We start from the raw sequence: 18,044 nt of genomic DNA on the forward strand, positions 1-18,044 counted from the left end.
TCCCTGAGGTCAGAGGCAAGAACAATGGCAGCCCGGTTATTGCTAGCTGATGTGCCTTTCTTGCTAAAGATGGATTGGTGATTAAAGGTGATGATTAATTTATGGTATTCATTTTTGCCCTTGGCTTCCTGATATTATTTAATAATAAAAATAAAAATGGTTGGTGAATAAGTATGCACCCTGAGGATTGAAGGTAGGAATGGCTGATAATTATGTTTAGATTTGTGATTCTTTTAATACTTTTTATAAGATTACCTTTTGAGATAAATATTTAAATGATTTATCCTTTCTTTCTAACAGCAAGGTCTGCCAGTAAGAGAGCTTGGGAGACAAACACCTTGCTTGCTTATACTTTGCTAATCTGTAACAAGTTGCTTAGACATGCATGTACTGGGTCCTTGGTAATAATTTGTTTTTCACCTGTAATACATGAAATGTTTAATCATGTAATGGTTTTGGGGAACATGCTTGTTTTTGTTTTTGTTTTTGTTTTTTTTTAACTTATGTTCACTGTAAAGAAAAACAGAATATAAGCACATTGTAACTGTGATACAGCTTGAAAGACTTTTTCTGGGGACTATAAGCTGTGGGAGAAAAATAAAGTCGCTGGAGGCTCATTCATCCCCCACGGGTGTGTGAGTGCACCTGCTTTACACTAGTCGCCGACCCTGCATCTCCTCATTGGACCTCTGAACTCACTGTTGGAGCTGGTCTCCAGCACGCAACATTCCTAATATTAAAGAAGTAAAACTTTATTTTCATTATTACAAGAAATAAGAAAATAACTTACCAAAACTCCACTTAGTAGATTTTTCTTTAACTGTTCAATTTTCTCTGCTTGCTTTCTTGCTGTCTCTTTTAACTTGTGATTTTCAAGTCCAAGCCTATAATGTACATTTTAAAATAGTTACTTCCACACACCAATTTAAAAAGCATCATATAATGTGTCAACACATATCTTAAATAATTATTTAAATTCTTAAAAAGTAAAATAATAAATGTATCATTTCCAGCTTTATACTATGAATAATAAAGCAAACATAAGATTTACAAAAAATTATTATACTACTAAACTGTACCCCAAGCCTAAATCGTGGCTCCTTCCTTTCCTTCTTTCCTTCCCTCCCTGTCCTTCCCTCCTTCTTTCCCTTCCTCCCTTCCTTCCCTCCCTCCCTACCCTTCCTCCTCCGTTCCCTTCCCCTCTTTCCTCCCCTAACTCCTTCCCTTCATACCAAGTAATTTCAAGTAAATTAAGAATAAGTCTCATAAACTGTCATGACTGGTATAATTCTCATACCACACTATTTATTTGCTTTGTAAATACTCAAGTCATTTGCATGCAGCCGTGTACTTTTGTATGCAGTCCCGCATCTTCTCCGTGCACTGGGTGTGTTGGTCCGGTGCTTCCTGTAACTAAAACAAAGGGGAAAATCCCTTACTAACGATCTGGTATAAATGCACCCATTCTGGGTTTTGTGCTAAAGTATCAGTGGATACAGGAACCCTTCACCAAAGACTATGCATAGATACATTTTGTTGTTGCTACTTATTACAGACACATCCAAAAGCATTCCTCACAAGAAAACACAGAGATTTTATAATTCACAAAGCCTAAATTACACCAATGGTCCTTTAAAAAGTTTGTTGTTTTGACATAGGGTTTTTCTGTGTAGCTCCAGCTGTTCAGGAACTCTCTCAGTAATTTAACTCGGACTGAAAAAAAGTATTCTTTTTAATTTATCTATTATCATATTAGTTACTTTCTGTGCCACTGTAAGAGAATACTCTACAGAAATAACGGATTCATTTTGGCTCGCTCATGGTTTGAGGAATATATCCATTCCATCATGGTGTGTAAGGACATGGACGTGGCTGTGGGGGAGGGGCGGAGGTAGCTGGCTCACATCCTGGCCGACCATGTAGCTGAGGGAAATGCTAACCCTTCATCTTTCCACACTGGATCTTGGGCTAGATCTTGTGCAGGCCTTGAGCTTGCAGTCTCCGTCTCTGTGAGTTCATGCTAGCAATGACCCTGCCGTGTCTGGTTAGTACTGCTTTGCTCTGAGTGCCAATTATCTTGGCTCTTACAATCTTTCTGTCCCTTTTCTGCAATGAGCTCTGCACCTTTAGAAAGGGAGTGTGAAACAGACATCATGCCACAATCTCTTACTCTCTGCATATTGACTGGTTATGCATCTCTGTATTGTTGCCATCATCTACTGCAAAAAGAAACTCCACTTACAACAGTCTAAGGGTTCTTTAGCCCCAAGCTATAAATTCTCCCATACTCTTCAGGCAAACTAGTTCCAAAGGCCCATCAACCACATGACTGGGTTTCTTACAGCAATAGCCCCACATTTTGGTACCAATTTTCAGTTAGTTTCTTTCCTTTTTGCTGTGATACAAAACCTGCCGAGATATAAAACTCAGAAGAAGAGAAATAAATGCAATTTTATCTCAGTTTCATAGTGGGGAAGATATGGCAGCTGGGGTTCAATATGTGGTAGCAAGAATCTGCTGCACAGCTTGCCGTGCATCTATAGATTGGGAAGCAGAGTCATGTAATGAATCCAGGCCAGCACCTGTGCCTCAAGACCTCCGTCCCAGAACCTGCTTCCTTCATCCAGGCCTCCCGTCTTCAAGGTTCCACAGTTTGCCACAACAGACCAAGTACTACACACATGAGACATTTTTCCATTCAAGCCATAATAACACTAAAAACAACAACAAAGATTGATATAGTAGAGGGAAACAAGACGTCCACCATGGTGAAATTTTAAATTGTTGCACTCCAAAGATTACCTCAAGTGTGCTCTGAATGTTCACACACATAGAAATGCCTGCTGCTATTCCAATGATGGTAGTCATTCACGTCTAATGCTGACTCTGAAGCCCAGACTCAACAATAATGGGCTATGTGCTCCCAAATAAGTTATCCTTGCTGTATCTATTTCTTCTCTGTAAACTGGAGTCAACAATACTATATGTTGTACTGGGTGATTGGTAAGGTTAAATTATAGTGCATACATAAAGAATTTAATAGGTCATACCCCCATTATCATTATTACTATGCTTTATGCTTTATTAAAACAAAGTGGCATACTAATGGAAGAAATAATCTCTGTGAAGTGGACTGAACCATTCTTTCCTTTTGAGAGTGCAACAAATGGTGAGTCTCATGCTCACCATTAATTTCTTAATACCCCATGAAGCCATAATATCACTAACCAATGGTACTTTTGTCTGCTTATCCTTATTTACAACCCAGTTGTTCTCAGGACTCCTTGGTGGCCAGTGGTGATGTAGCATAAAGAAAATGATTCCTCTTGGATTAAGTAGTATTCATATGCAAGGGGCATGGTCATCAGAGGTGGGTGAGAGCCAATGGGCTGGAAATGCTGGATTGTAGTGAAATCAAGATTATTCCTGAATCAGTTTTGTTCCCAGTCACTGCTCATGCTGGGATGAGTTAGTATGTACTGTGATGAATACTGCAGATTCTGTGCAGTGATGGCACATGAGAAACGCTGTCTCCAGAGCACTTGAGTTGGTAAACTACACATCTATAAATCCAGCTCCAACTATAGAATGAAGGATAACAGTAAGTCTCATTCTTTATGCACAGTGAGAAAAATGCAAGATAATTCTTTACTGTAGACATGAGTGCTATGAATTTTATATTTAATTTCTTAACATATTTAAAATGAGAACCTTATTATATCAATGTCTTAAGAAAATTATTGCTATGGTATGAAACATGCCATTTTATGCTTTTTCTTTCTTTTATTTTATGTATTAGCATATTTTCGCTGTGTGTAGTGGTGAATTTCAGAAATACATTTCATCTCTACATATCATGTGCTTTGACCATATCTTATTTTATTTTATTAGATATTTTCTTTATTTACATTTTAAATGCTATCCCGGAAAGTTCCCTATACCCCCCCCCCCCCCGCCCTGCTTCCCTACTCACCCACTCCCACTTCTTGGCCCTGGCGTTCCTCTGTACTGGGGCATATAAAGTTTGTAAGACCTAGGGGCTTCTCTTCCCAATGATGGCCAACTAGGCCATCTTCTGCTACATATGCAGCTAGAGACAGGAGCTCTGGGGGTACTGATTAGTTTGTATTGTTGTTCCACCTATAGGGTTGCAGACCCCTTCAGCTCCTTGGGTAATTTCTCTAGTTCCTCCATTGGGGGCCCTGTGTTCCATCTTATAGATGACTGTTAGCATCCACTTTTGTATTTGCCAGGCATGGGCATAGCCTCACACGAGACAGCTATATCAGGGTCCCTTCAGCAAAATCTTGCTGGTATATGCAATAGTGTCTGGGTTTGGTGGCTGATTATGGGATGGATCCCCGGGTGGGATAGTCTCTGGATGGTCCATCCTTTTGTCTTAGCTCCAAACTTTGTCTCTGTAACTCCTTTCATGGGTATTTTGCTCCCTACTCTAAGGAGGAATGAAACATCCACACATTGGTCTTCCTTCTTGATTTCCTTGTGTTTTGCAAATTGTATTTTGGGTATTCTAAGCTTCTGGGCTAATATCCACTTATCAGTGAGTGCATATCTAGTGACTTCTTTTGTGATTGGGTTACCTCATTAAGGATGATATCCTCCAGATCTATTCATTTGCCCAAGAATTTCATAAATTCATTGTTTTTAATAGCAGAGTAGTACTCCATTATGTAAATGTACCACATTTTTTGTATCCATTCCTCTGTTGAGGGACACTGGGTTCTTTCCAGCTTCTGACTATTATAAATAAGGCTGCTATGAATATAGTGGAGCATGTGTCCTTATTACCAGTTGGAACATCTTCTGGGTATATGCCAGGGAGAGGTATTGCTGAATCTTCTGGTAGTACTATGTCCAATTTTCTGAGGAACCGCCAGACCGACTTCCAGAGTGGTTGTACAAGCTTGTAATCCAACCAGCAATGGAGGAGTGTTCCTTTCTCCACATCCTCTCCAGCATCTGCTGTCACCTGAATTTTTGATCTTAGCCATTCTGACTGGTGTGAGGTGGAATCTCAAGGTTGTTTTGATTTGTATTTCCCTGATGTTTAAGGATTTTGAACATTTTTTCAGGTGCTTCTCAGACATTCGGTATTCCTCAGTTGAGAATTCTTTGTTTAGCTCTTTACCCCATTTTTTAATGGGGTTATTTGAATTTCTGGAGCCCTGCTCCTTGAGCTATTTGTATATATTGGATATTAGTCCCCTATCAGATTTAGGATTGGTAAAAATCCTTTCCCAATCTGTTGGTGGCCTTTATGTCTTATTGACAGTGTCTTTTGCCTTACAAAAGCTTTGCAATTTTATAAGGTCCCATTTGTCAATTCTTGATCTTACAGCACAAACCATTGCTGTTCTGTTTAGGAATTTTTCCCCTGTGCCCATATCTTCAAGGATTTTCCCCACTTTCTCCTCTATAAATTTCAGTGTCTCTGGTTTTATGTGGAGGTCTTTGATCCATTTAGACTTGAGCTTTGTACAAGGAGATAAGAATGGATCAATTCTTATTTTTCTACATGATAACCGCCAGTTGTGCCAGCACCATTTGTTGAAAATGCTATCATTTTTCCACTAGATGGTTTTAGCTCCCTTGGCTTTGACCATATCTAACCACAGCTAGCACTGACTTCCTCTTTATCCTTTAAGCTAGGCCAACCCCTTCATTTTCCCAAATGGTCTTCCTGTCTCTCTCATAGCATTCACACATACCACAAGAGCGTGTTGTTATTTATGACACAATAAAATTCCAGTGTGTCTACACACCATTTTTTCTTTATCCACTGATGGACACACGAGTCCTTAAGTTGACCGTTGTGAACAATGCCACAATAAACATGGCTGTGCAAGCCCCTGTGTAGTGTACTGACTTAGATTTGAAGAGTTAGTGTCATCTTGACAATTGCCAAGCACATGTATTTACAATTTAGTTAACAACATGAGACATGTAGCCTCGTAGAGCAGCTTATGCCTAGAGTCCAAGCATTTGGGAAGATGAAGTGGGAGACTCATCAAGAGTTCCAGGCTTACTCAGTCTATTTGCTGAGTTCCAGAACTATCACAGCTACAGCATTAGACTCTGTACTCCCAAGCAAGCAAGCAAGCAAGCAAGCAAGCAAGCAAGCAAGCAAACAAACAGAATAAGTCAGCAAGAGCAAAAGAAGAGAAATGGGGAGATATACATATCATACCAATACCTCATAAATGAGAGTTCATGGAAGTATTTTCAATAACAGTCAGTGTGATGGTTGAGTGAAAATGGCTCATATATTTAAATGTCTGCTCCCCAGTTGGTAGAACTATTTGGAAAGGATTAGGAGAAATACTATGCCCAGTCTTAGTGTCTGTCTCTGTCTCTCTGTCTCTGTCTCTCTCTCTCTCTGTGTCTTTCTCCCCTCCTCCCACCCCTGTCTTCAGCTTGTGGGTAGGAATATAAGCTATCAGTTACTACTTCAGTGCCATGTCTGCTGCCATGTTCCCCACCAGGATGGTCATGGACCCACCCTATGAAACTGTAAGTCCTAGTAAAGTCATTCTTCTATAATGGTCATAGTGCTTCTTTATAGCAAAAGAAAAGTTAACTACAACAGCCAGTAGGCAAAACCTTGACACCTGTCAGCTGCCAAATAGAGAAATGCCACAGATGCAGAATAACCAGCAAAAAAAAAAAAAAAAAAAAAAGTGAAAAAGTACTCCCACTTAGTAACACCTCGCATTACATTAAGAGAAATAAGCCACACAAGAAGGACTAATTTTATGGGACTCTATTTCTAGAAAAGAGATATTAAAGAGTCGAGGAACAGATTGGTGAATTTCTAGCACAGGAGAAGGTAGAGAAACCAGTCTCCAGGGGTTTCCCAGATAAGAGTTTATGGTTTCTTTTCAAAGTAATAAAAATGTTCTAAAATTGCCTGTGGTGGTAGAAGTGGTTATGAACTCTGCATGCATATTAAGAAACAGTGAGTTCTATATGTTAAGTGTCGAAACTACATGGTACTTCTGTTATATATGTAGTGTTATAGCTATATAAAATTGCTTTCTTACACTCAGGTTGACAGAGTCTAGATAATTTTCTTATTGATTTCCTTTGGATATAAGTACTATACTTATTCCTATTATTTCTGTGCTTCAAAATGTCTAAAATGAAAAGGAAATGCCTCATCTTTCAAACATTTTAAATATTTTTTTGAGAAAAATCTAATGGCCTTTCTATAGAGTCATCTTGAGAAAATATGGAATAAATATATCCACTTCTGAGGTTAGAGATATGCCTCGTTAAGAGAGCAGTGGTGTAAGTGTGTGAAAGACCTGGACTCCAGCCACAGCACTGTAGAAATCATGGTACAGAAACAAAGCCTTCGTGCTGGGTGAGACTTGGCAGTAAGGCAGCTCTGTCTACAGTAGAGCCCATCCTTGCTGTCAAAAGCTCTTTGTGGTGACATAAAGAATCGTAGCAAACTGCTACTCTTCTGGAATGGAAGGAAATGACATCTAAAATATGATCTCTGTTGCCTGTATTTTCCCCCTCTGTCAAATGTTGAAACAAATAACCAGATGTCTCCATTAGCAGAAATGGAGAAAGCAGAAATCATGACGGGAAGCAGATGATATATTGTTAGTAGCGAGGCTTTTGTGACAACAGAAAGATGTATTCTTACGGGAAATAACCAAAACCCTATCTTCAGAGGAGGCCAGTATCAAAGGCAATGAATTCTTCTATGCTGTCTAAAGCAGGACTTGCATGCCATTTGGATGAGGTCACTGTGAATGTCATCACTATGTTGTAGACAAATGGACTTGAATTAACATTACTGACTTTTATTTATCAAAGTTGCTAAAAAAAAGAGCTATTTCCACATCAAAGTATGTGTATTATGAATAGCCACATAAGATTTTGAAAAGTTCTTTGTAGTTTTCATGAGGCCTTTAATTGTTTTTTTTTTTTTAAACCATTTACGGGCTGGAGAGATGGCTCAGCAGTTAAGAGCACTGACTGTTCTTCCAGAGATCCTGAGTTCAATTCCCAGAAACCACATGGTGGCTCACAACCACCTTTAATGGGATCTGATGCCTTCTTCTGGTGTGTCTGAAGACAGTGATAGTATACTCATATTAAATAAATAAATAAATCGTTAAAAAGGTGTAACCTGCAAAAACAAACAAACAAACAAACAAAAACCATTTACACAAACAAATACATATACAGGAACTTGAAGGCAACTAAAGAAAATACCTGAGAGCTAATTTTTTCTTGTGCCATTTTTAGCTCCTTTTGTTTGTGAAGGTGATTTGCCAGAATCTCATCCTGTATGATTCTGGTGTTCTGTTCTTGAAAAAGTTGTCTCTCGATGCAGTTTCTTTCCTCTAAAACCTAGAGACACATTTAGAGACTGTTCTTTATTTTTATACCTCATGGTAGGATATGTGGAAGGGTGGGGGTGAGGGGAAGGAGTATAAGCCATATTAACAGACACCTTGAAAAATTGTTCAAAGAGCCTATAATACCCACAAGAACCTGCCTCTCATGTGAATTTCTCACAATTTAATTGCCTAAATGATAGCTACCCTTTTCAACAGCAGAACCTAACTTGGTGCTAGGACCATAGCTCAGTTTGTATAGTGCTTGCATGAGGTCCCTGAACACACTGTAAAACCAGTAATTGTGACATATGTCTGTGAGTCGAGAACACAGGAGGCAGAGGCAGGAAGATTAGGAGTTCAAGGTCATTTCAGGATGTGTGTTGAGTTCAAGAATGCCAGCCTCAGGTAAGATACTTGAGGATGATAATGGAGGAAGAAGGGTGCAAGTTGAGCTCTGAATGAGCCCAATGGAGGGCCTCGGGGTACAGTCTATGTCCTAGATGAGTAGCATTATTCTATCATCCTTACTACACCTTCTGGAACATTGTTCAATGATCGCTGTTATATGAGACTTTTCTCAGGATGGTGGTAATACTCTGTGCAATGGTGTAGTGGCCTCTGATGTTCTCCCTGTCAGTCCTTCGATCCCTCTGCTCCTGCTGGTGGATCTGAAAGTGCACTTTCATCCAGAACTCCATTGCAAACCCCTGAACCAGCTCAGGGAGCCCTCCTGCCTCACAAGGGTTCCTTTTGTCTTGGACCAACATCGCCCCAACACCACCATTCAGACTCTGCCCTCCTCAGCATGAGGCAGATGGAGTTGTCATTGCTCCTCCCTGCCTGAAAGAGACTTAGGGACAGAAGTAGACAAGGAAGACAAAATTCCACTCCCTAAAATGGAAGCCTCTTGTTCCAAGCAGACATGAGACTGGAGCTAGCTGCTCTGTGGTTGTGAGGACAGGACCCCTCTGGTGGATCACTAGATAGTCATGTACCATGTGTAACCCTTCTCTAAATTATTGAATAGCTTTTTGGTAGAGCCAAGACAGCATACATAGGGGATATAGACTTCTCATTAGCTGGGTCTGTGATGTACACAAAAACTGACTAATCCCTGTAGCGCCCACCTCAGGCTCCACTGAATTCTCTCCATAAAACCAATGAAAGACAAGGGAAATACAAATGATCAGGGCAACATGGGGGTATTTATTTTTTGGAGTCTGCCCTACCCTGGTAAATTCATCCTCAATTTTCCTTAATGAATTTGTATTTTCCTTATCGTCTTGTTTCCATTTCCTTATTCCTGTGGATATGAAACAACAGACTTGGAACCCACTGGCTCAGGGTGACTTTGTACACAGCTGAGTTTGCATGACCTAAGCCTCCATGGTAAGCCTAAAGATAGAACCAAGAAAATCTCCATCCCATTCACAGAAGCCATAAGAAAATGATCACATTGCCTGGGAGATGTGTGATGTGCCACACCTGTGTGAGTACACACTTTTGATGACTGCAGGATCAGTATGCCAAGCATATATCTCAGATCATAAGTACCATATTATTATATATTTATATTCAATATAAGTAACATATGATTATATGCTTATATTTAATATATATTCAAAGGGAGAAACAATATTAGTGAAGTAAAAGCAAAATATAATTTTTATTAGATGTTTTCTTTATTTACATTTCAAATGTTATCCCCTTTCCTAGTTACCTCTCCGAAAATCCCCTGTGCCCCCCCTTCCCCTGCTCCCAGCCCACCCATTCCCATCCCTGGCCCTGGCATTTCCCTAAACTGGGGCATAGAACCTTTGCAAGACCAAGGGCCTCTCCTACCATTGATGACCGACTAGGCCATCCCCTGCTACATATGCAGCTAGAGACTCGAGTTTTCTTTGATTGGTGGTTTAGTCCCAGGGAGCTCTGGGGGTACTGGTTAGTTCATATTGTTGTTCCTTCTTTGGGGCTGCAAACCCCTTCAGCTCCTTGGGTACTTTCTCTAGCTCCTTCACTGGGTATACTGTGCTCTGTCCAATGGATGACTGTGAGCATCCATTTCTGTATTAGTCAGGCACTGGCAGACCCTTTCAGGAAACAGCTATATCAAGCTCCTGTCAGAAGGAGGTTCTTGTTGGCATCTGCAATAGTGTCTGGGTTTGGTGGTTGTTTATGGGATAGATCCCCAGGAGGAGCAGTCTCTGAATGGTCATTTCTTCAGTCTCTGCTCCTAACATAATTTTAAATGTATTTGATCTTACCTGATTCTACTTATCATGAGTACAGACTGACACACACTCACAACCTTACAAAAACAAATTTAAACAGTCCACTTACTGTGTTAAGATTATGTCTCACAGTCTTCAGGTCCATATCCAGTTCCCTAACACGAATTTCAAGTTTTTGTTTCATTTTAACTTCTTTGTTATATTGATCTTCTTTTTCTCTCAGCTGCTCCTTCATTTTGTCATAAACCCAGACGACATTTTTTCTCTTCTCTTCTTCTTGTTTTAAAGTAAACCTACAGTTTAAAATGCTTATGTTAGGAATGCACTGTGTTAGAAAATGTTTCTTTTTCCTGGCTTGTCACATATTGGTTTATTATTCTAATGGTTCTAGGGCATCCCGACCTTCCTCTGAAGCATGCTTCCTCCCTGTTGTCCCTTCCAATGTCTCCCCTCTGTCTTCAGACACACACAAACTGGGTACAGGTTTTCAAGAAGTTGGTCACCCCAAGACTAGTCAGAGAGAATGTCAAGCTAGACACCAGCAAAGGCTGACACCTCTGCCTCCTGGATCCACAAACTCACAACAAAATGTAAAGAAACCCGAGCGGAACCTAAATCAAGGGCTCTCTTTCTTATTGCACATTGAAAGGAGGAAACGCTTTCTGCCTCTTGTCAGTCTCTTCCCCCATGGACAACCAAGAATTTATGTCTTACTTGAACAACTTTATGTAGGTCAGACAGGGGACAGGTGCTTTGGGCCTGGTCAGTTGTCACTGGATAACCCAGCAAATTTCCTGTGCATTGTAAACCACTGAGTTTTGCTTTACACAGAAGCAAATGCCTTTTACATGTACGTTACAGTGACAAATTGTCACATGCTGTTAAAACCCACCGAGGAGAAGCTGGAGATGAATTGGGGCTTCCCACTTCAGACACAAGCATGTTTGTTCCAATCTATTCTCATAAATCCCTATCTTGAGACAGGCAGGGCCCTGACTCTGTGATGAAGAAAAGGAGAACAAACAAAGCAGCCCGAGGACATAAAGGTCCTGTGTCCTTAGAGCAACTGAGAAGTAAGCCATTCCCAACAGACAGCACTGTCATTTAGCCACAAAGGCTGTCTAAAGTAGAAGCTACCTGAGGTTTTGATTTAGCCATCCTGATTGCTGTAAGGTGGAATCTCAGGGTCATTTTGATTTGCATTTCTCTGATTGCTAAGGACTTTGAACACTTCTTTAGGTGCTTCTCAGCCATTTGAGATTCCTCAGTTGTGAATTCTCGGTTTAGTTCTATACCCCATGTTTTGATTGGGTTGTTTGGGTTTTTGTAATTAACTTCTTGAGTTTGTTATATATTTTGGATATTAGCCCTCTATCGGATGTGGGGTTAGTGAAGTTTTTTTTCCCCAATCTGTAGGTTGCTGATTTGTCTTATCGACTATGTTCTTTGCCTTACAGAAGCTTTCCAGTTTTATGAGGTCCCATTTATCAATTGTTGATCTTAGAACCTGAGCCATTGGAGTTCTATTTAGGAAATTTCCCCTGTACCAATGAGTTCAAGGCTCTTTCCCACTTTCTCTTCTATTAGATTCAGTGTATTTGGTTTTATGTTGAGGTCCTTGATCCACTTGAACTTGAGCTTTGTGTAAGGTGACAAATATGGGTCTATTTTCATTCTTCTTCATACAGACAGCCAGTTAGACCAGCACAATTTATTGAAGATGCTTTCTTTTTTCCATTGTATATTTTTGGTGTCTTTGTCAAAGATCAAGTGACAGGAAGTGTGTGGTTTTATTTCTGGGTCTTCAATTCTATGCCATTGATCAACATGTCTGTTTCTGTACCAATACCACGCAGTTTTTATCACTATTGCTCTGTAGTGAAGCTTGAGGTCACAGATGGTGATTTCCCCAGCTGTTCTTTTATTGTTAAGAATTGTTTTTATTATTCTGGTTTTTTTTTTCCTTTCCAGATGAATTTGAGAATTGCTCTGTACTGGCTAGTTTTGTGTCAACTTGACACTGCTGGAGTTATCACAAAGAAAGGAGCTTCAGTTGAGGAAATGCCTCCATGAGATACAACTGTAAGGCATTTGGCATTTTCTCAATTAGTGATCAAGGGGGAAAGGCCCCTTGTGGGTGGTGCCATCTCTGGGCTGGTAGTCTTGGTTCTATAAGAGAGCAGGCTGAGAAAGCTAGGGGAAGCAAGCAAGCCAGTAAAGAACATCCCTCCATGGCTTCTGCATCAGTTCCTGCTTTCTGACCTGCTTGAGTTCCAGTCCTGACTTCCTTGGTGATGAACAGCAGTATGGAAGTGTAAGCTGAATAAACCCTTTCCTCACCAACTTGCTTCTTGGTCATGATGTTTGTGCAGGAATAGAAACCCTGACTAAGACATTGCTCTTTCCACGTCTTTGAAGAATTGTGTTGGGAATTTGATGGGGATTGCATTGAATTTATAGATTGCCTTTGGTAGAATGGCCATTTTTACTATGTTAATTCTGCCAATCCATGAGTATGGGAGATCTCTCCATTTTCTGAGACCTTCTTTGATTTCCTTATTGAGAGACTTGAAGTTACTATCGTATAGGTCTTTCACTTGTTTGGTTAGAGATACCCCAAGATATTTTATACTATGTGTGGCTATTGTGAATGGAAACCTCAGGTGACAGCACATGTTGGAAAGGATGTGGAGAGCACTCCTCTATTGCTGTTGGGATTGCAAACTGGTACAGCCACTCTGGAAATCAATCTGGAGTTTATTCAGAAAATTGGAAATAGATCTACCTGAAGACCCAGCTATACCACTCTTGGGAATATACCCAAAAGATGCCCCATAATACCATAGGGGCATGTGTTCCACTACATTCATAGAAATGATTACCAATGAGAATTATCTAGGTGAACTTCAAGACCCAGAAACTAAAAGAACAACCATAAACCTCCTTGGAGAATTCAAACAGTTTAAAGAAAACACAAAGAAAGAGTTCAATGAAATCAGGGAGAAAGAGCTTAAGGAGAAGAAATGCCTGAGTGTTGCCCAAGAAAACACAAACATAAGGCTGATAGAAATGATGAAGGCAACCCAGGACTTGAAAGCAAAATTAAATAAGAAAATAGAAACACAGATGAGGACTCAATCTGAAAATTCCATGGAGATGGAATTGAAATATTAAATACCCAATAGCCCAACTGGAAGACTCAAAGGAAAGCCTTGTTAATAGAATGAATCAAGTAAAAATTAGAATATCAGGTATGGAAGATAAAGTAGAATATCTAGACCAAATCATCAATGAACATGAAAACATTTAAAAACAGAAAAGGTACACAAAGGAAATGTGGGACATCATAAAAGAAATTTGAATTATAAACATAGATGAAGAATCCTAAGTCAATGGCATAGACCAGATCTTCAAGAGGATCATAGTAGAAAATGTCTCCAAACCAAGAAAAGACACATCCATACAAATACAAGGAGCAAATGGAACACCAAATAGACAAGATCAGAAGGAAAATCCCCACAGCATACTATGGTTAAAACACCAAGTAACAAAGAAAATGTATAGACAGCTACAAGAGAAAAAATTGCAAGTAACATATGCAAGAAATATTCCATCAGAATAACAGCTAACTTCTCAGTGAAATTTTTGAAAGACAAAAGAGTCTATAGCAGTGCATATCAAATCCTTAAAACAAAATGACAGCAAACCTAGACTAGCAAAACTATCTACCATGACTGTAGAAAAAAAAAGAAAAACTTTCTACAACATAGACAGCTGTGGTAGTTAGTGGATGCTTGGCCCATGGGATGGGGCACTATTAGGAGGTGTGGCTTTAGTGGAGGAGATGTGGTCTTGGTAGAGGAATTGTGTAACTGTGGGATTTTGAGGTCTCATAAACATGCTCAAGTTTGGCCAATGTGATCCAGACCCTCTTCCTGGCTACCTGAGGAAGACAGTTCCCTTCTGTTGCCTACAGATCAAGATGTAGAACTCTAGGCTCCTCCATTACCATGTCTGCCTGCTTCCTGCCAGGCTTCCTACTATGATGACAATGAGCTGCTGAAGCTATGAGTCAGTCCCAATTAAATGTCTGCCTTTATAAGAGTTTCCTTGGTCATAGTGTCCCTTTACAGCAACAAAACCCTAACAAAGACAGAAGTTGGTACCAAGGACTGGGGTATTGCTGTGATAGACCTGATCATGTTTTTGTTTGGAAAAATGTGGAGTTTGTAGACTTTGGAAAGCAGTGGAATGCTTTAAGCAGGGCTTAACGGAACATCCTAAGAGGAATATGGAAGACATTAGTCCTGAGGGTGATTTGAACTCTGGGGCCTGTGGTTTCAGAGGAAGAGAATTTTAGTATATTGAATAGAGATTATTCTTGTGATATTTTGGTGACAAATGGGGCTGCTTTTTGCCCTTGTCTGAAGGGTCTGTCTGAGGCTAAGGTGAAGAAATTTAGATTTGCAATGACAAAGGAAGTTTCAAAAAAGCCCAGTATAGACTCTGTCCTGTGGTTCATGCTTATGAAGAGTATTTTGATGAAGTGTAGCAAGGTTAGAAAAGAAAAATACAAAATGTATGCTTCAACTATTAAAAGGGCACCAAGAAATAGAATGGAGCTAAATTCCGTGTTGAAGGATATTAAATGATTTAAAAGGAGTAGTGACTCCAGGGCAGGATCCCACTGATTTAATCTTATTGTTTATGCATTTGCAGTTGAGCAAGGGACAGTTATGTCATGTCAGGCATTATTATGACCTAGCTATTATTTCATTTGGACATAAGGAGATATGATTGTGTGTCAAACTGACAAGGGCTATATTGTGATGGCTAGTCTCTGTTGGACATTAGACAAGACGATGCAGAATTTGGAGTCTGTGCAGCTAGTTTTTGGTCTTGCTTTGGTCCAATATTTCCTCAGTATGACGTTTCAGATTTGAATTATATATTCTGTGATGTTGGAAGCATGTAAACTTTTTAATTTTGATTTTTATAGGGGATTACAGTTAACAGATTGCATGAATCTCATAAGAGTTTTTGAACTTTGGACTTTTAAACATTGTTGAGACTATGATATATGGGAAGTTTTGAAGTTGCATTGTGCTATGGCTAGGAACAGCCCCCATAGACTCATGTGTTTAAATAAGCCATTGGGGGCTAGGGAGTGATTTGAATATTCTTGCCCATGGCCTTGGCCATGGTGTCTCTTCACAACAATAAGACTCTGAGACAACAGTTTATAAAAATTTATATCTAACAAATCAAACCTGAAGAAAATACAGGCAGCAATATTTCAGACCAAAGAGGAGAATGAGCACAGAAAACAGACATGGGAAAGAAATACAGAGCCATAGTTACTAAAACAAAAATACCATGGAACATACAAACACCACCACCCCACACCAACACCAACAGTTAACACATATGCTTCAAAAATAACTTGAAATATCAATGACTCTATTCTCCAATCAAAAGACAGAGACTGACTGAATGGATCAGAGAACAAAACCCACCCATCTGCTGCCTGTAAGAAACACATCTTAGAGTTAAGGACAGGCACTGACTTTGGGTTAAAGAATGGACCAAAGCACTCCAGTCACATGGGACCAGGATGCAATCAGGTGTCACTATCCTAATATCTGGCAAAATAGACATCAAAATGAAACTAATCAGAAGATGCAAAGTGTATGGCCACTTCTTCCTAATCAAGGGAACACATAAGCATGAATACACTCCTTTCCTAAACATATATGCATCAAACTCAGGGGTGGCCAATCTCATAAAAAATCTACAACTGTTCTATCATACACAGTATGCATGTACTGACTTTCATGAACTTTCTGTCATATACATTATGTCTGTACATGTATAGTTATGGTTACATATAGTTAAATCTAGATGTTGCATATGAACAAAACATGTGGTATTTGACACTCTCCCCCCCCCCATTATGGACCCTTTCTTCTGTTAGTTCTTCCTCCCAGAATTTTTTTATTTCTTTTTTAATGTTTTTATTGGATATTTTCTTTATTTACATTTCTTTTTTATTAGATATTTTCTTTATTTACATTTCAAATATTATCCCCTTTCCTAGTTTCCCCTCTGAAAATCCCCTATCCTCTCCCACTTTCCCTTGCTCCCCAACCCACCCACTCCCATTCCTGGTCCTGGCATTCCCCTATACTGGGGCATAGAGCCTTCATGAAAGCCTAGAGTACATGAAAGCCCAGGGGGATACTATTTGGATGGAGAAGAGTACCAGTGTCAGGCAGAAAGGGGACAAAAGAGGGTAATGGGAATAGGAGAACATACCATATACATATCCTGTATGCATGCCATTATATATCAAAATGGAAGCCATTATTTTGTGGGCAACTAACACTAAAATTAAGAAAAATACATAATATGTTTAAAGAAGTAGAAATGTTATATATCTAGACTGGAGCTTTGTACACTGTACACATAAATCAAATGATCACAGTGTGTCCTGTAAATTTATACAATAATCAGCATAATACTTTTAAAAAGAGAAAAAAAGACCAATGAGAGGGCTCAGAGTATAAAAGACCTTATTACTAAGCTTGGTGACCTAAGCTTACCCCAAGACAACATGGTGGAACAAGAAAACTGACTACTGCAAGTTGTCCTCTGACATGTCATGACACGTGTATGCATGCACACACGTGCAAAATAAATGCAAAATGTAAAATAAAAAAATTACAACTGCAATTAAAAACACAGCTTAATATCAATCCATTATAACACTCCCACTTTCTCCAATATACCATTATCTGGACAAAAAGAGGGAATCATCAGAATTAATTGACATCATACATTAATAGGACTTAACAGGTAGCTACAGAATATTCTATTTCAACATCAAGAATTCACTTTCTCACCAACAGCACATAGAAGCTTTTATAAAATAGAACACATACTGGGACCCAAAAGAAATATTTACAAATTCAAAAATATTTGAACTCATTGCTTTTATCCTATCTTACCATGGTGTAATAAATCTTAAGATTAACAGAAAAAAAGCCACCTCTCATAAATACATAAACCCATGAAAATTAAAACGCTCATTACGAAAGAATGAATGTGTCCAAGAAGAAATCAAGAAAGAAGTAGAAAAAGTTTCTGGAACTGAGTGCAAATGAAAACCTCTGGAACACATTCAAAGCAGTCTTACAATGGAAATTTACAGCTCTGAGGGCCAACATGAAAAAGTCGGAAAGAGCACAAATAAATGCAGCTAAATGAGATGTGAAAACAAGAACAACCCAAATTCAACCCAGCCCATGGCAAGAAATAAGAAAAACCAGAGCAGAAATTAATGAAATAGAAACAAAGAAAACAACACAAAAAAAAAAATCCAGAAACCTAAGAGCTGATTCTTGGAGAAGATGATAAACAAAACTGACAGACCGTT

At 39.2% G+C, this 18,044-nt stretch overlaps 1 protein-coding gene across 1 annotated transcript in view; it reads right to left on the bottom strand.

The window, feature by feature from the left end:
- Ccdc144b (coiled-coil domain containing 144B) overlaps positions 1-18,044 on the bottom strand; it is a 46,301-nt gene that overhangs the window by 17,311 nt on the left and 10,946 nt on the right. The window contains exons 4-7 of the mRNA NM_178418.4: positions 10,719-10,902; positions 8,251-8,388; positions 1,352-1,413; positions 791-884 (exon numbers count right to left, since the gene is read on the bottom strand). Of these exons, the coding sequence (NP_848505.2) occupies positions 791-884; positions 1,352-1,413; positions 8,251-8,388; positions 10,719-10,902 (478 nt within the window). The remainder of the gene's footprint in view (positions 1-790; positions 885-1,351; positions 1,414-8,250; positions 8,389-10,718; positions 10,903-18,044) is intronic.

Source organism: Mus musculus, chromosome 3, assembly GCF_000001635.26.
Source record: "Mus musculus strain C57BL/6J chromosome 3, GRCm38.p6 C57BL/6J".
NCBI lineage: Eukaryota > Metazoa > Chordata > Mammalia > Rodentia > Muridae > Mus > Mus musculus.